This window comes from Pelecanus crispus, chromosome 9 (genome assembly GCF_030463565.1).
Source record: "Pelecanus crispus isolate bPelCri1 chromosome 9, bPelCri1.pri, whole genome shotgun sequence".
Classification (NCBI taxonomy): Eukaryota; Metazoa; Chordata; class Aves; order Pelecaniformes; family Pelecanidae; genus Pelecanus; species Pelecanus crispus.
In genome coordinates, this window is record NC_134651.1 from 38673000 (window position 1) to 38691405 (window position 18406).

An 18406-nucleotide genomic window follows, 5' to 3' on the forward strand; every position below is an offset into this window, starting at 1 on the left:
TCAAGTATGTAAAGTACCGAAGCTGTAGCACGTGGCAGTCCCTCCTGCCCCAGGAGATGAGAGAGGCTGTTGCACACCTGCTGGAAGCTGGTCCTGCTGCACAGCACCCTGCAGGGCGATGGTCACATGCTGTGGTCACAGAGATGCAGAGATGAATTGCAGTGAAGCCAGGCAGAGAGCTGCTCACTGGAGGGCACGCAGCTTGCCTGCTTCCCAGGGGAAGGGAGTTGGCGGCAGGGAGGGCTAAACTGGGGCCAAGCAGAAGCAAAGCAGGTGAGGGCAGGGTAAGAGCAGCTCTGCTCTTGCTGTTCCCCTGCTCCAGGGTAGCGCAAGGTTGCCACTGCCCACAGCTCTGGTCTTTGTGTCCCGTCCCAGCTCCACTTGGCTCACTGGATGTCCCCAGGTCTGGCTATGAACCAGCCCAATTGCCGGCAGTCCCAGCGGCTGGGTGGCTTGGCAATGCACTGGGCAGGGAGGTGGGAGAGCTGACGCTTGGAGCTGCATCACCCCACAGCCCCGCATCAGCACCCGCACACCCTCTCCGCTGCAGAGGCCTCGAGCTGGCTGGTGGCACCAGGCTGCGCAGCCAGCGGGTACTGGACGGGGAGCAGCTGGCCACGGCCAGCTCCTGCCAATGTCACTCCCACTGCGTGGCAGAGGTCAGCGGCTGTATCGCCTTTAAAGGAAAGGCATGTGTGTTCATGCTGTGCTCACATGCGGGCTGCTCTGTGGGGCCACACAGGCAGCAGAGCCAGGTCCTTGTGCAGCCCACCCTGCGCTGGCTGTGCCGCGACTCCAGGTAGCAGTTGAAGTCACTCCCATAAAACCAGAAACGAGTCCCCAGGCTGGAGCCCACTTCGCTTCTTAACCTGTTTTACCTGTGTTCTGCTGCTCACAGTGCTGGAAATCAGGTTTGCTAAAGTCTTTTGTAATACTGTATGTAAATCTGCTGCCATAGGCATTGGATCTCCCCAGAGTCATCTCTGGTAGGTCCAGTGGTGTGAAAGGGACATGGGATTTTCCTACCATGAACAAACCCATCTCCCTCCTAATTCTGCACAAAAGCTGCCCAAGGAGTGAGGTGCCAGCACTGCGGCACTGCGGGCGAGTAATGGCAGGGGCTCCCCTCTCGCTGCCCAAGGACAACTCTGCAAAAGCAAAACCATGTAGCAGTGAGAGCACAGCGTGATTCGGCTTGACTGAGAGGCAGGGAGCCACAGCCACTTAACCGTCTCCCTGGGCAGACACTTATACGTCTCCAATCAACACACAAATTTGCTGCTGTTACAGAAATGTCAAGACTCTGCCTTGTGCCTGCTGCTGAAGATGTGGTTCATCCTCCCTCCTGCTCTCCCTGGAACTCTATTTTTTAGCTGGTGACACCTACCTAGAGCTGTAGCCATTAAAAATTCCTAATATAATACATAGCTGCCCGTCTGCCTGAGCGCATGGCAGCAGGAGGGGCTCACGCTGTACCTGTGCTTTCTGCTTTCTCAAAGAGCAGAGGTAGCTGCACCCGGGGTTGAAATCCGGCTGGCTCTGGGGTGGTGTGGGGCAGCCGTCTGACAGTTCCTACTAAAAAACACTGTAGTACAGGTCTTTCTTTAAAAAAAAAGGTGTCTAGCTGAGATTGCAGGGGGAGCGAGAGGATTGAGTGCAACCGCTCATGTCAGATCCTGGCCAGGACACACATCAGCATGCTGCTGTCACAGAATCATAGAATCATAGAATCGTTTAGGTTGGAAAAGACCTTTAAGATCATCCAGTCCAACCATTAGCCTAACATTACCAAGTCCACCATTAAACCAATTAAGGGTAGGGTAATAATTTCATGTTTCCTGGCTTGGTGGCTGGATTGTTTTTTAGTGAAAATAAAAACTAGGAATCATTAAGGTTGGAAAGGATCTCTAAGATCATCAGTCCAACCATCAACCCAACACCGCCATATCCACTAAACCATGTCCCAAAGTGCCAGGTCTACCCGTTTTTCGAACACTTCCAGGGATGGTGCCTCCACCACCTCTCTGGGCAGCCTGTTCCAATGCTTGACCACTCTTTCCGTGAAGAAATGTTTCCTAATATCCAATCTAAACCTCCCCTGACGCAGCTTGAGCCCATTTTCTCTCGTCCTATCACTGACTACTTGGCAGAAGAGCCCTTGGGCGTCTGTCCTGCGGCAGGTGCCTTGTCCTGCTGCTCATGCCCCAGGGCTCACCCAGCACCGACCTGCAAGCGATCGTGCTTTATCACACCACGGAGCTGCTCCCAACCAGCACCTTCCAAACCTGCCCCGGGAATCAGTGCCGGGGACCCCAGCGGGGAGCCCCGAGGCGGCGGTGCCGGGGCGGCGGGGGGTTGAGCTGCTCCGGGGTGGCTCCGGATCGGATCCCAGGGGTGTCCCGGCGCTGCGGGGGCCGCGGTGCCCGGCGGGCGGTGGGTGCTGGAGGGAGACCCGTCCCCTCCCAGCCCACCGCCTCCTCCCGGCGGGGGCTCGGCCGCTGGCAGCTGACCGGCAGCGCTGCCGCTCCGCTGCCTCCCCACCGTGCTCGGGACCCTGCAGCTCTCCAGCGAGAGCCCGCCGAGCGGCTGCGCCCCGCGGGTACCGCCGGCCCCCCGCACCCCGCAGGAGCCGCCCGCAGCGGGGCGGGCACCGTCAGCCGCCCGGAAGGGGTTAATGGCGGGGGCGGGGGGCCCGCACCGCCCTCCCGCCCCGGCCCGGCCCGGCCCGGCCCTGCCCGCCCCTACTTAATGCGGCGGCGGGCGCGGGGCGGCTCCGTGAGATGGCGGCTCCGCGCCGGCCGAGCGGCGGGGGGCTGCGGCGGGCCCCGCAGGACGGGCGGCTGGAGGAGATCAACAAGGTGGGGCTGGGGCCGACCCCCCACCCCCGGCCCGGCCCTTGCAGGGGGGCAGCCCCGCGAGGAGCGGCCGGGGGGCTCCGAGGGGCGGGATGGCGATGGGGGCGGCGGCGGTGCCGGGCGGGGGAGAGGAGGGGGAAGGCAGGGGCGGGTGGAGCTGCCCCCGCCTTTGCCTGTGCCCCCCTCGGAGGGCAATCTGGCCGGAGGGGGCAGGCGGTGGCTTTGGAGGGGGGTTGCGCTCCGTCCCCTCCGCCCGGGGTGTTGCCCTCGCAGGCGGCTCGCCCCGCTCCAGCGCCCCGCAACCCGGGCAGCTCCGGGAGGGCCGCCCTGTGCCGTGGAAGTCGCTTTGGGAACGTGCTCCAGCAAAAAAAGGAGCTATTGTTCTCCCGGAGAGCTTCAACCTCCCCTCCGCTGTATCGAGCGCTTCGGGCTCTTCTCCCAGGAGTGAGGAGTTTCTGCTGCTCGCAAGAGCTCGCTCAAGCCTTTCTGGTTTTTAATTGTAGCAGGTGAATGGGGAGCCCAGGATGGTTGGATGTCTCACAAACCTTGGGCAGGGGGAATGGCAGCTCCTGGATTAGTGCAAAGTACGCTGGGCTGCGCGCCCTTCGTGGCGGGGTCAGCCAAGGTCTGCTCCCCGGAGCTTCGGGGCTTGCCCCGTCCCTTGCTTGGCATGGCCTGTGGGAGCAGCTCCCTCCTGGCCAAGAGCGGTTCTGAGGGTGAAAAGAAGGTTTTAACCTTGAAACAATCAACGATGGGATTTCTAGGGTCGTTTCTAGGTGGGTTTGGTGGTCGCTTGCTGATGTAGCCTGCAGCCCCTTTGGTGTTACAGGTGGAGAAATCAGAGCTGCACAAGATGAGAGCCTGGAGGAGTTGGTGGGCTTGCCTTTTCCTCACGTGAACTGGGCAGCGAAAAGTGCCAGTACGTTCCTCCAGGCAGGGGCGAGACGGTGGAGGTGAAGTTGATGTAGGTCACTGGAGAGGGAATTAAGTGGTTAGAAACCAGGAGGTGCTGTGGAATAAGAGTGGAAAAAGAGGTGCCGCAGCATAAGGGGTAGAATAAGAGCACTTGGCTAAAAAGGAGCCTTTGAAACCTGCTGTTGGAGGGCAGGCACAACGCACCCTGTGCCAAGGAGGTGCGTAGGTGGGTCTAACATGTCCCCTGTAGCCAAGGTGGTGTTGACCCTTGGGTTGGGGAGGAAGGGAGCATGTTGCACCTATTGCTGCAGTTTCTGCTGCGTCAGAGCCATCCTCCAGCATCACTCAGGCCCGGGGTGGATACGTGATCCTTCAGCTGGTAGGAGCTGTAGGACTGAGTCTGGGAAGCTGTGCTTCCCAGGATGCTGCTGGTGTGCCACTGCTGTGCCCCAGGACTGGGGGTTCCTCTTCCTGCTGTGCAGGGGACAGGCTCCTATCTCTCCTCTAAGTAGCCATCGCTTCTGGCAGGCTTTTTCTCTGGGTGAGGTTTGGATGACAAAAATGAAACAAGCTACATAACTTCCCGCTGACGGAGGTGGGAGATGCTTGTTCATGTCCTTGCTGCCCTGCGTGTTGGCTGAGCACTAGGAGTGGGGATTTGGGCAGCTAGAAAACAAGCTGCAGATAGCACAGGTAGCAGCTGCCCGCGGATCCTGGGCAGCCGTTGCGCTGTAGCGGCTTTGGGCAGCAAACCCCATGCTGCTGTGCTTTGCTCGCTCTGCCAGCTCTGTGTGGCAGCGGTGGAGGAGTTTGATGTGAGCAGGCACGCAGGAAAGCGGCTCACACCTCCCTCTGACACAGAGCTGATAAGTAAACCTGGGCTGATACTGTGGCTGGAGCCAGGGAGGGGGTTTCCCAAGCCCTGAAGAGCCCCAGGGCTGCAAACCAGTAAAGTGCTCCCAATAAAACCTATCAGGCCAAATTCCTATCAGGCTTAATCTCATTGTCTCATCCTAACAATTAGCTCCCTCCCAGCCCTGTTTTCCTGGCTAGTTTCTACCCCAGAGCTCTCACTGGGATAAGGGTCTTTGGCAGGCAATGTCATGAGTGCACACGTGCTGCTGAAGGGTAGCTGAGTCCTAGTACTGAAATCTCTCTTCCAGCCCGAAACGTTCCTCTGGGATCCCCTCTTGGCCGTTTCCCTCTTCCTGGGGAACGGCAATCACGTTTTTCAGCCTCGTGCATCAAGGTGGCAAGTCTAATCCAGCACAGATTAGTTTCAACCTAGTTTTACCCTCTAATGCGCTGGGCTGCGGGGAAGGAACTCTGCCTGCCGGAGAGCAGGTGCCTGCTGCTCCCATCCAGGGTGGGTACGAGCATCCCTCAGCCCCTTCCCAGTCCCAGCAGGGAGGGTGGCTGGCACCAAGCACTTAAACAGCCCAGTGAGACGTGGCCTGCCAGTTGGAGCCACCTTTTTGGGCAGCAAGGAAGGATCTGGCTTTGCTCAGGTTGTCTTGCAGGTAGCTGGGACTTGTGTGGCTGAATTTATTGGCTTAGAAAAGTCTCTCTGCCCAAGAAAGGCTGTTCAGGGCAGGAGCAGGGGAGAGGCGGAGGCTTATTTTTAAGCAGTTCTTATTAATAGAACGTGCCCCTTAAAATAGGAACTTTAGCAAAGGGCTCTAGGAGGAACTTCAGCCACTTGGGCTGAGTCTGAGTCACTGGCCCTGGGGACTGAATTTCTGTGTGCTATTGTGAGTGTTTGCCTTATCACAGTCACAGCCTGGCTTGCATACAATATGGAGGATGGAATGCCTTTGAAACATGCTCTCCCGTTGCTTCCTCCGGGTCTGGAGTAGAGCTGTGACGCTGGTCGGCTCTCCAGTTCCCCTCCAGTTGAAATGCAAGGGGACTGGGTGCGCTGTGTGTGCACAGTGTCACCCATCTGCTCTCATACCATGCTGCCAGGGGTTGTTGGACTCCTGGGCACGTGTCCCTCAGCCATCCTGTATGGCTGTAGCATTCCCTTCAGTCTTCACCATTTCTGTGCTGCTTCTTGCTCCTGGAGAAATACTGTGCTCTGCTCTCACATCCCCTCTCCTGCTGGTAGGTGGAAGCCGTCTGCCGTTCCTGCAGGGCAGGAATGAAGCTGTGACCTGGTGGCCAGGAGATGCTCTGGCCCTGTTTTTGTTCTCGGTGATGTTTGGCAAGTTCCTTCTGCAGAGGCTGTTCGGTGGCGATGGCAGTAGGTAACACTACTCCGCTCTCTGATGACTTCTGCTGCTGGCTGAGCCCAGGTCTCAGTGCTGAATTGGGCCCTTTGTGCTGGGCTGGCAAATGATACCCCTGGCTGGAATTAACTGAGATAAATGAAATTGAGTTGGCAGAGGAGAGCGAAAGAAGGAACTGGGAACATTGCTTTTCACCACAGCTCTAGATTTGAGTTGGTGTCCATGGTGATAAGGGAAGTCTGTGTCACGCTGGTTTAATGGGCATGGTCTCTGGTGTCCCATCTGGAGTTTGTGGGATGGGAGGAGGGGAAGACAGTCACTTCTGTCCTAGTGGGCTTCCGACAAAACCTTAGTTCAGCTGCATGTGAAGGACTCGCCAAAGCAGTGGCTAACTGGCAGTGAAGGTTTGAGGCATTTGGACTCCATGGGCAGGTCCAGACTCCCCTGTCCCAGTGGGGAAGGAAGGAGCGACTCCAGGCGTGTGGGCTGGAGGGGCCTGGAGCACGTGCTGCAGGGTTAGGGTGGAGGGCAGCGATTGAGCATGAAAGGCTTTGGGCTGGCTCTGTGGCAGCAGGAACCAGGCATCGGCTTGGGGCTGCAGTGCTGCTGGAGCTGGCCCAGCAGCCAGACTGGCACGTTCATCACACCTGGGGATAGCTGGTTTCAGTCTTCCTTCTGGAAGAATCATAGAATTGTTTAGGTTGGAAAAGACCTTTAAGATCATCCAGTCCAAGAAATGAGAACATGCTCTGGAGGCTGGAGGACATTTGGGTTACTGATGGCTGTGTGGACCTCCTGCAGTCCTGATGCCCTAGCGTCTGCAGATGGGGCTTTTTTTGGGGGTGTGTGGTCTCATTAATCACAAATGATGCTGCCCCAGTACTACCAGTGCCAGAGATCCTAGTCTCTTGGGGACGCAATCCTGCCTTCCTTGTGAGCATGGATAACAGTGGTGAGGAACACGTGCCCAGAGTAGGGAACAACCTCAGTCCTCTATCCACTCGAACCCCTGGAGGGGTGTTATCCTGGACAGGCAGTGCATAAGCTGTGCAGATGTTAATGATTTCTGCTCTGAAGAATGCGGTGTTGTTGCTGAACACAGATCAAGTCATTAAGCTGTGCTGGGCTCACTGGAGCTAGGCGGTGTGGGAGGGTAGAGACAGGAGCAAGACCCTGCTGCTCGCAGCTGTGGGGGGTGTTGCTGGCAGGGCATAGCTGTGGAGCTGGCTGTGCAAGTTGTGGTCTGTTCTCTTGGGTATCTGAAGGCTTTTGAGGTGGGGCTAGGGACAAGGGACCAGAACTGACCCAGGGTTTCCTCTCCAGCCTGAGCAGGGTAGGGGGAAAAATAGATAGGCAGTTGGAGAGAGTGAGAGCCTGTTCCTTAACCCAAAATACCTGTCCTCTCTTGGGTGCATGATGTTCTGCAAACTTTGCCTGTTCTATTTGCTAGCCCTCAGAGTTTATCCAGGAGTTTGAAATCTCTGAGATCAGAGTGCTTTTTGTAAGGAATAGGAGCCCTTGCTGGGAATAGGTGCCCGATCCATGTGTTGTGCATGCTTAAGCAGAGATACGGGGAGCGGACACCTCGGGTGAGCAAGAAGAGGGAGTTTCTTGCAGTTGTTTCAAAGGCACATGGGGTCCAGTCCTCCCTCAGGCTGTTGGTGGGAAATCTGAGACACCAGAGGCATTCCCCTTGCGCTGGAATGTTAATGACAAGGTGTGGAGGGATTCGACCCATTTTCAAGCCTCCTGGCACTATTGCTCAGATGTGGCTCTCTGGGAATTGCGTAGGTCTTCTGGGTAATGCTGCATGCGTATGTGCCCTCTAGGGTGTTTTCCTTCATATCTTTAACCTTGGGGATACTCTTTTTTTTTTTTCTGTTTTAGGAATTTCTCTGTGACCCAAAGTTCAGTGATGAAGAAGATCTGGAGGAGAAGTTGGCATTGTTCAAAGGTGAGAACTGGATGGTTTTCGTGTCCTGTTTCAGCCTATTTGCTCTGAATAGATTACTTTCCTCAGCACTTGGATGTTACCAGCCTGACATTCTGTGCCAAATACAAGTGACTGAGCTGGGATGGATGCCTCCCCCTTGCTTGTGGGATTCGCTGAAACTCCCTGGAGAGGTGGTTTTCCCACATGAGCCTTTGTGCTTCCCCCACTTGCAGGGCAGGGACATGTCACCCTGCAGACATCCTGCCTGGCGGCTGCTATTACTGCAAAACCTGCTGCGTGGGCAAAACCCTGGGGAGCAGCAAAGGAGGACGGTTTCTGTCTAGATACCTAGACAAGCTAGCTGGTATAATGGGCAATGCAGTAGCTGGACTTTTTTTTATTTTTTTCAGTGAGTAGGAGGACCTCTTCCCACAGAGCAGAGGTCTCAGCTGCTTCTTGAAGGAGTTGGGGCCTTTCTTTCCCCAAAAGTTTCTTCAGTCTGATCTGGTCCTTCCTGAGGTCCTTGGTACCAGAAGAAACAGCTCTCTAGTCCTGGCCAAAGCCTGTCTAACTCCAGAGGGTCAGCAGATCTGGGGCTTAGGTTTGGGCCATTTGCTGGGATGGGGGATAGAGAAAAAGCCTGGGGTCCTCTGGAGCTTGTCCCCAAAGTGGTTACAGGACATGATTCAGCAGGGCTGTTCTGGGTACTTCCACTTTCTTTCCAAGCGGTGGCTGAAGGCAGTTGAGAAAACATGCCTTCTGCGTCACAGTGCCCTCAAGGTTTGTCCTCAGCCTGGCTCTAACCAAATAAAGCCTGACCTTGTTTCCATTTCAGGTGTTGTCTGCTATTTCCCTTTGAACTTTGGCTTTGCAGTCTAGCATGGAAGAATCTGGCTAGCTTTTTGTGATCCTTTACCCTGCTGGGACAGAGGAGCCTCCTGTGCTCCCTGTTCTTTTTCTGTTGCCTTTTGTATGGCTTTGGCTTTTGGCTGCAGCCCCGCATTATTTTTCCCATCACAATTGGGGCTCTTCAAACATTGCAACTGTAGGTCACAGGCGCAGAATTCCCTGTAACGAGAGCCCTTGGCATCTCCTCCTGCTGCCTCGTGAGTTTGCCTCCATGGCCTGTCCCACTCTCCAACACCTCCTCTGGCTCCTCCAACAATCAGCTCATTGTGTGATGACGGCGGGAGCGTTTCTTCTCTGCCGTCCTTCCCACTGCCTGCCCCCAGCCGGGCCCGGGGAGCTCCTGTGCGGTGTTTGTGTAAAGGCATTTGTGAGGGGAGGGACCACGCATGGTTTTGCCCCACCAAATCCCTGCAGCTGGGATGGGAGGAAAAGATGAATGTGCGAGCTGAGGCTCAGAGCACGATGATGTAAAGCTGCCTCTGTTCTCTGTGTGTTTGGCTAAGCATCAGCTGAGAAGAAAAGAAAACATGTGCTGGGCACGGACACGGCAGAGCAGGGTTTTTGTCCCCAAGCACATGCTGTGGTGCCTGACCCCTGCCCAGGGAGGTGGCAGTTCATCAGCACAAGGTCATTATGGTGGGGCAGAGTGTGGGGAGAGCCAGTTCCATATCAAGCATCGCTTTGGCCCCTAACCACATGTGTGACAGCCCCCATTTCATCTAGGATCTGTTGCTTAATGCTTGAAGGGAGACATTTATTCCTGCCTGAAGCATGAACAGCTTCAGCTTGTACCTGGTACTTCCGTAGGTCTGTCCTAGTCAGCTTGTGACAGTAGTAATCTACAAGCTGAGACCCAGGTGAAGATGTGCCAAGCCATTCCTGTCTCCTGCCTGTAGCTGCCAGTCTAGTTAACTCGGCACTGTCCTTCAGAAGCACTGTCCTGGGAAGGCTCCGATGTATGAAATATCCACTCTTCCTTTTGGCTCCTTAAATTAGCCTGCCACTTCTCTGTTCACGCTCATCTGCTTGCTGGTGTCCCTGGAGCACAGGCAAAAGGTCTTTTCCCTTGGGGGAAAGGAACAGCCTGGGAGCTCTCACTTAATTTGAGTCCTCTGAGGCTGTTCTGGGGAGTGCTAACTGCAGGGCAAGTGGAGATTTCTCCAGCGCAGCGTGGACAGGTGGTGGCAGCAGGCATCTTGCTCTTCTCATTTAGCAGAACTGAGATGGTGGGGGGCCCCCTGCGGCGCTAGGAGCTGCATGGTCTGTCAGACAGACAAATCCTTGCCTGAAGAGCTTAAAGTCTAAATGGGGAACAGCTAGCAAGGGAGAGCCGGGGGGGGGATAGGAAGCACAGGTGTGCCACTCCAAAGGTCAGAAGCAGCACAGGACTGAAATCCTGATTTTTCCGACTCAAATCATTGCTCTGTCTGTTACGACATGCCAGCTTTTGTCCTGCAAAGCTAATCAGACCTTCTTGAGCAGGCTCTCTCTGCCTTTCTCTGAGGATGCTGGAGTTGCCTGATTTGGCAATGTTTGACAGCAGACTGGAAGGGCAAACAGCCTGCTCCAGCATAACTGCTCCTAGGCATGTTCTTGGCTTCGCCCTCTTGATGTGGTCCTTGAGCATCTCTGCTGGTAAGTGGGGCTCTGGGAGTGCAGCGCAGCGTTGGGAGGACTGTAGAGTCTGTCCCTTGCTATTGCAGGCAACTAGGTCATTTAATCCCCCTCTTAATCCGATCAAGCTTCATCTTGGGAGTGCTCAGAATTTTGTTTTCCTTGCTACTCCTTCTGGGAGGCTGTTCCAGAGCTTTGTTTTTCTGGCTGGAAACCTTTTAACGCTATTCATGGCTAGCTGATACCTTGTCCTGGTGCCAGTGTTTTCCTTCAGCTTAAATGAAAAGCAGCCACAATTAAAGAGCACTTAACTCTAGAGCCCTGGAACTGAGATAAGGGTGCTAAAACCAGGTCTTGAGATGGTTTCCCCCTCTGAACTGCTTGTATTCAGCAGTATATCAGTCTTCTCCCTGAATCTTTTATTTCATTGCTCTAAGCAGGCAGTGCTCCAAAGCCCTGCATACCCCCTGCTCTAGCGTCCTGCTAACTTGCTTCTGTGTCTCTTCCAGAGAAGTACATGGAGTTTGACCTGAACAACCAAGGCGAGATTGGTGAGTGACTCTGAGGGATGCTGGTGCTGGGCTGGAAGAGCAACAGCGTGCTGAGGTGGTATCCGCTGCTTCGCTCTGCGTTTGTGTTGTTGAGGAGGAAAACCTATGGGCCTTTCCCGTGTCCAGCCTTCCTTGGATCTTGATTGCCAGCCAGGGGCTTCCTTGGCTCTCCAGCCCCTGCCTCTCAGCTTCCTCAGTCTCTCCTCACTTGCTTCAAGATCTAAGCTGTTCTCAGTCCTGTTCTCCTCCTGAGTCTCTGCTTAGCTCCTCCACTTCTTTCTGTTCTAAGTGCTTTTTTTCTTCTCCCAGTTTCTCCACCAAGGCTGCCTTCTCCATCATCAGCATTTCCAGAAATGGGAAGCCACAGGGCTTGGACAGTCCTGGGTTTGCCTGGCTTGAGGTGGAAGCTGTACAAAACCATACACTAGAAATAGTGCAGAAAAGCTCTTTGCTTTGCTGGGAGGGGAGCGGAGGGAAGCAGGGGACTTGGGTGTGAGTCTGGCTCAGCTGAGCAGCCCTGGTTTGGTCCCAGAAGCACCAGTTACGTTAAGATCCAGTCTTTCTGCAGGCCTGGAGCTGACACTGAAGTGCAATCACTCACACGCTGCGCCCTTCCTTGCTCCCCTCCTCCACCGGTTCTCGACCCGAAGTGAAGCCTGTGGGGAGCTGGAGGAGGCCTGACTCAGGGCTGCGCTGCCGTTTCCGGGAGGGAAGGGGCCGCAGGTCTCAGCGGGCAGCAGAGCAATGGAAGGAAGTGGCCTGTGGCGATGGGCAGGGGCACCCGCTCTCCACAGGCTGTTTGTCTCCAGCTTTAACCCTGGCGTTGCTTCCCTCCTCCCTATCCTTGTGATTCTTGGCAGCAGACTCTGAGCTAGAGAGCAGTGTCCCTACGTGTCTCTGGAGCACTTGAAGAGTTGCCTCTTGTGCGTGCGTGGTGCTTTTATCTTGAGCCGCGCGAATGGGAAGTGGTGCTCTGTACTGGGCAGTACAGTACTGGAAGGCTTCTCTTGGCTTTCAGCAACAGCTTAGTGCTGTCAGCCTCAGAGTCCGCAGGTGAGGTGGTCTGAGGTGGGAACTCATGCCTGTATCCCTGCGGTTGGTCTGTGCTCAGTGTGGTCACCTCTTGACAGCACTGATTGCATTGCTCTTGCAGATTTGATGTCTGTCAAAAGGATGATGGAGAAGATGGGGGCTCCGAAGACTCACCTAGAACTGAAGAAGATGATCTCTGAGGTGACTGGAGGGGTTAGCGAGACCATCTCGTACCAGGACTTTGTCAACGTGATGCTTGGGAAACGCTCTGCTGTGCTTAAACTGTGAGTGTGCCTGGGAGGGAGTGGGGGAGATGCAGAACCTGAGCTGGCGTGTTGGGGGAGCTGGGAAGCAGAAGCTGTTCTGTGTGGTGGAGGTGGAGCTGTGCATGCTTGGTGTTCGTGGAGGGGGGACGAGGACGCTTGTGAAGGGGAGAGTTTGCAGAGAGACATGAGAGGGTGTAAAAGCCCATGCCTGGGCTGAGCAGTGGCGAGTGCTCACAGCAGAGCTGTCCGCTGCGTGTTAGCGCAGGCTTCCTCCCACATGCTCCATGCAGAGCGATTCTCCCCCTTCCCTGAGGGATGTGCAGGCACTCAGCACTGCAGGACTTCTTCCCATCTCTTCCCTGTGGTTCCTGCTGGCTTTGGGGACACAGGCTTCCCCTGTGAATGGTGGCAGGTCTTGAGTGGTGAATGGTGGTCCTGCCAACACCAGTTGGCTGGCTCCTATTTCCTGCAGGATGCTCCCTCGCTGCCCGATTTTGGAGAGATGGAGATGGGACACATGCTTGAAACAGCTGGCTTGTGCTGGGAGAGGTTTTCTGCAGTACAGGCTGCCAGTACTAGCCTCCCACGGCCCCCTGTGCCCTCTCCACAGGGCTCTGAAAGTCCTGCTGTAACAAATGGCTTCTGAACACTTGCTTGGCTCCATCTCCACCCCATTGAAGCCTGGCTTTTCCTTTCACAGCCACAGAGGCTGGCCCTGCTTTTGTGTCTGTAATGACCATGAATAGGAGCTGCTCCTCTCCATCCCCCTTACCCTTTTCAGAAGGCAGCTTTAGAAACACAGCCAGCTTTTAGGGCAGGTTGGGAGGAAGGATCTCGCTTCCACCTCTCACGTGGTCCCTCTAAGCTGGTACGTGCTTGCTGGCGATGAGTCTCTCCTCTCCCCACTGAGTGCCCTGTGTCTATGTGTTGGGATGCTCCTCTTCCAAGCACGCACAGACTTCTGACACCCCTGTTCCACCTTTCTTTCTCTGCAGAAGCAGGCTGAGCCTGCAGCCTGTCCCATATCTTCTATCCTTCCTCCCAACTGCAGCAGCTTTCACAGCTGGGTCCCTTCTTTTGCTAACAGATGCCCCATTGTCTGTTGGACTCTTTAGAGCAGGAGCAGAAATGTAAAACTCGTCCCAAGAGCAGCGCAGTCCTTTGATCCAGCGTGGCAGCTGGCATTCCCAGCGTAGCTGCAGTCCTCAGGGAGGAAGCCAGTGCTGGTGGTTGCAAAATGCTTGGGATTCTTCTAGCCAGTGCCTTGCTCCTTGTCTGTGCTCTCTTTCCTGGCTGTAATTGCTGTTGCTTGCTTGGTGTTGGCTTTTGAATGTTCTGCTGTGTGCTTATGTACAAGGTGGGCCAGCAATGGTATTTGCTTTTACGCATCAGGAGCACTTGGCATGCAGTGTGTGCCCAGGGGATTTCAGAAGTGGCTGTCTAAATAAAACGTGCTAATCCTCTGGGCTCTGAGAGGAAAACCAGCAGAGGCTTTGGGAACCTGCTCCTGGAAGCTGCTGGAAAAGCAAAGCAAAGCTGGCAGCACTGCCCTCTGTTGTCTTTCCTTCCTCTGTTAATTATCGGATGCCCTTTGCATAGAAGGCAGATGCTATTTTTCAGCAGATAAGATAATCCCACCCTCAGTGACGGGTAAAGATGCACCTCCTTGTTTCATTGGTATTATCTGTTGTGTTTTGCAGGGTCATGATGTTTGAAGGAAAAGCCAATGAAAGCAACCCAAAACCTTCTGGTCCGCCTCCAGAGAGAGACATAGCCAGCCTCCCTTGAAGAGGACAGGCTGAAAAATTGGCACTGTTCGCTTTGCTGGTCTGTAACAGAGGTTACCTGTGCTTTGTTACTCTTTACTGTGAACAGTCCTAGTTTTCAACTAACCTGCCTTAGAGGAACAGCAAGGGAAGCTGGAGACCCCCAGCTCACGTCTTTCTGCTGCATCCCTTAGCCAACTCAATTTGTTAGACAGAAGCTGTAGCACCACGTGTAATGTGAGACCAAAAAAAATAATCCTGTGATCTTACTCTTTCCTCTGCCCTTCCTGCATTTCTCAGACGAGGAGCTACTTTCCTCCCAGCGTATGGATTCAGAGCCGTGCTTGTCACAACAGGTTCCTAAAGGGCCTTGCTGCCAGACATTGCGCGCTTCTCTGGCAAAGCACCCGACAGCAGCTTCATGGGTGCAAAGAAATAAGTGCCTTCTCTGCTCCGTCCTACGCTTCCTGACTTTTGGACTAGTTCTTCCCCTCCTGGCCTCACCGAAAGACAAGTCAGGCTCCCACCTCTGTGGCCTAGTTGCATGCTAGGTGAGCACGGGAAGGTGCATGGCCACACAGGTCTGCCTGCAGGGACTTTAAGCTCGGAGGTGGGCACGGCTGACTGCAGGGACAGCTTCTGTCCGCTCCCTGGCTTCGTCCTGCAGTCGGATCTCGGTGGGTCCAACACCAGCCGCTGCAAGCGAGGATGCTTAAAGCTACCTTAGGGGCCCCCTTCCTGGTAAATCTCTACTTGGATCCGATCGGGAGCGTAACCTCTGAACGGGTGGTTGTCTGTCCTGTCCATCGAGTGTAGAAACAAGCCTGCTGCTATGCCTTTGCAGCCCCTCAGGAAGGCCTAGGGGAAGTTGAACCTTCAGGTGAAGGGAAGCTGGGTGGCTAAACTGTGAGCCCTGCCAGACCAGTTGTGGATGAGGATCTGTCCTCACCCGGCTGCTCTGTCCCTCTGATTTTTGCAGACCTCTCTGTACATCTTTCAGCGTGGTCCCCTGGAGCTATCGGGTACATTTCCCTGGGGAATAAGCCCTCAAGTCTGCAAAATAAGAATGGCTGCAGGTGTGGAGTGTGAGCTGGGATCCAAATGTAGCTGGGACTGTGCTATCCACACTCTGGTTACTGCGGTGATTCTTGCTCTATACACAATTTCTGGAATCCAGATGTTTGCTCTTTGCCCTTTCCCTACTCTTTTCTTAAATGTTCTTGGCAGCTTTTAACTTTTTAAAAATCATGGTTTAATACATTTTTTTAAAGGAAATACGGATGATTAACTCTACTAGGCTGATTATTCCTGCCAAAGGCTGCACTTTTAAATAAAAAGAAAAACATTCTCACTACTGTTTGCATGAAAACCAAAACTGTAATGGAGAGAAAAAATTATGAGCAAAAGTAGCACCCGTCTACTTTAAGGACTGAAAATAAATCTTCCGAAGCTACACTGTGTGTGAGTGTATTTAGTTTAGCTCCTGGTTCATGTGATTGGTTGCAGATTAAGTGAGCTGGTTTCCAAGTCTGTTAATATAAACCCTTAAATAGATCCTGGAGATAAGTTTGGACTGTCTTGATCTGATCTTTGTCTGTAATAACTGACTGAATGCCATGGAGTTTGTTATGAAATGCAGAGGCCACCTCCTGAAAACTGTCTTTTTTTTTTTTTTTTTCACTTACTGAAAGAAAGCAGGCGGTGGTGCTTGTTTTAAGGAGTAACTTGTTTATCAAGAGCAGACACTTGTAATGCTTCTCTTGAAAGACTTTTTTTTTTTTTTTTTTTTTTTTGGTCCTCTCTGCTCTTGAAGCAATTGCCTGAGGTGAGTTATCAAAATGGAGACCAAGCTTCCTGGGGGAATGACTGGGTACACTTTTTCCAGGTGTTCCTCAAAAGGACAGAATTGCCCTTAGATCAGAGCCCTGTGTCTGCTTTCTGCTGCCTGTTAGCCTCTAGGAACGCTCCTGCTCTTCTGGGCTATCTGTGTTAAAGCTGTTGTTCAGTTAGAAAATGAAGGGAGCGTATTACAAGAGGGAAATTTGGATGTGGTTTGCCACAGTTCAGGTCACTGCCCGAAGCCATCACTGCTTTTGTCTCCGTGGAAATCCTTGTCCTTCTGGTCCTGGAAAAGAGAAGCACAACCTGCTAAAGCTGGAAACAGCCCTTCTCAACATGTCCTTGTTTCCACAAGGCTAAGTGCTGAGGTGACACACCCCTCTGCTGGCACTGTGAGTCGGGGCTGAACCCCCCCGAACTTGAGGCAGAAGGGAGCAAGGAAAGAAACCGAGGTCCTGCTGTGACCAAAAATACACATGCTGCTTTCGTGGGGCCCTGGAGCACAATCCCTGCTCACGGAGCTTCCGTCTTTCCAGCTCAACTGCACGTAACTGGAGGCGTTCAGGGACCGACCCCAAGCGCTGGAACGTGTGCTCCGACTGCAGCCCACGCTAAGGGAGTGGGATTTGCTTAGAGCTGCAGCAACGCTGGACCTCTGCTGTGGAAAAAGCATCGAAGCCCCTTACCGAGGGTCGATGGACAGGGTGCAGCAGCTCCCTGCCAGCCTCCAGCACTGCGCAGCTGGGAGAGCCGGCGTGCTGGCAGCCAGGCCCCATCCCCAGTGGGGTCCGTCCCCTCGGGCCCTCTGGGGGCAGCCCCATCAGGGTGGATCTCCTCAGGGTGAGAAGGGCCAGCACGTGCAGCCTGCAGCACCCACCGCGACCGGGTGTCGTGGTTTAGCCCCAGCCAGCAACTGAGCACCGGGCAGCCGCTCGCTCACCGCCCCTGCCCCAGTGGGATGGGGGAGAGAATCGGAGGAGTAAGAGTGAGAAACGCTCCTGGGTTGAGATAAGAACAGTTTAATAATTGAAATAAAGTAAAATAGTAGAATCATAGAATCGTTTAGGTTGGAAAAGACCTTTAAGGTCATCCAGTCCAACCATTAACCTACACTACCAAGTCCACTCTAAATCAATCAAGGGTAGACTAGACTAAACCATGTCCCCAAGTGCCACATCTACCCGTTTTTTGAACACTTCCAGGGATGGTGACTCCACCACCTCTCTGGGCAGCCTCTTCCAATGCTTGACCACCCTTTCTGTAAAGAAATTTTTCCTAATTTCCAACCTAAACCTCCCCTGGTGCAGCTTAAGCCCATTTCCTCTTGTCCTATCACTAACTACTTGGGAGAAGAGACCAACACCCACCTCACTACACCCTCCTTTCAGGTAGTTGTAGAAAGCGATAAGGTCTCCCCTCAGCCTCCTCTTCTCCAGGCTAAACAACCCCAGTTCCCTCAGCCGCTCCTCATAAGCCCTGTGCTCTAGACCCTTCACCGGCTCCGTTGCCCTTCTCTGGACACGCTCCAGCACCTCAATGTCCTTCTTGTACTGAGGGGCCCAAAACTGGACACAGTATTCCAGGTGCGGCCTCACCAGCGACGAGTACAGGGGGACAATCACCTCCCTGCTCCTGCTGGCCACACCTTTCCTGATACAAGCCAGGATGCTGTTGGCCTTCTTGGCCACCTGGGCACACTGCTGGCTCATGTTCAGCCGGCTGTTGACCAACATATACAAAGCAAGTGATGCACAATGCAATTGCTCACCACCCGCTGATGGATGCCCAGCCAGTTCCCAAGCAGCGATTGCTGCCCCCCGGCCAACTCCCACCAGTTTCTATACTGCCCATGACGCCGTATGGTATGGAATAGCCCTTGGGCCAGTTTGGGTCAGCTGGCCCGGCTGTGCCCCCTCCCAGTTCCTTGTGCGCCTGGCAGAGCATGGGAAGCTGAAAAGTCCTTGAGTAGCGTAAGCAGTACTCAGCAACAACTGAACCATCAGCGTGTTAGCAACGCTATTCCCATGCCAAACCCAAACCACAGCGCTACGCCAGCTACTAGGAAGAAAATGAACTCTATCCCAGCCGAAAGCAGGCCACCGGCTCAGGCAGGCCCCGCCTCAGAGCACAAGGAAAGAAGGGTTTATTAAACACAGCCGCTCGCTACGCCTCGCCGTGAGGGGCCGGCGTTCACCCCCCCGCCGGAGGACTCCCGCCGCCGCGGAGCACCGAGAGCTGCGGCTGGAGCGGCCCCGCCGGAAGCGGAAGTGAGCGCAGCGGCGGGCGCGCGGGGGTTTCCCGGCTGTGCGCAGGGCGGCGGGGACCGCGGGCCTCGGGGCTGCCGGCGCCGCCATGGGGGACGATATGGACGTGATCCCGGAGCGGGAGATGAAGGTGAGGGGCGGGGGAGGAGCGGGCGGACTGTGAGGGGGCGGCCCGCGGCGGTGGGGGGGTTGGCTCGGGCGCTGGCCGCGTTGACAGGCCGGTTGGCTCGGGCC

General features: G+C 54.8%; 2 protein-coding genes across 3 annotated transcripts in view; both read left to right on the forward strand.

Moving 5' to 3' along the window:
• The first annotated feature begins 2780 nt into the window (after positions 1-2780).
• AIF1L (allograft inflammatory factor 1 like) lies at positions 2781-14414 on the forward strand. The gene is made up of 5 exons (XM_075716724.1): positions 2781-2858; positions 7886-7952; positions 10964-11005; positions 12159-12321; positions 14004-14414. The coding sequence occupies exons 1-5, from the start codon at positions 2781-2783 to the stop codon at positions 14089-14091; spliced, it is 438 nt and encodes a 145-aa protein (XP_075572839.1). The 3' UTR covers positions 14092-14414.
• A 3846-nt stretch (positions 14415-18260) lies between these two features.
• The window catches only part of NUP214 (nucleoporin 214), a 46663-nt gene continuing 46517 nt past the window's right edge, over positions 18261-18406 (forward strand). For both annotated transcript variants that reach the window (XM_075716373.1, XM_075716374.1), the window contains exon 1: positions 18261-18302. In XM_075716373.1, coding sequence (XP_075572488.1) covers positions 18261-18302 — 42 coding nt within the window. The remainder of the gene's footprint in view (positions 18303-18406) is intronic.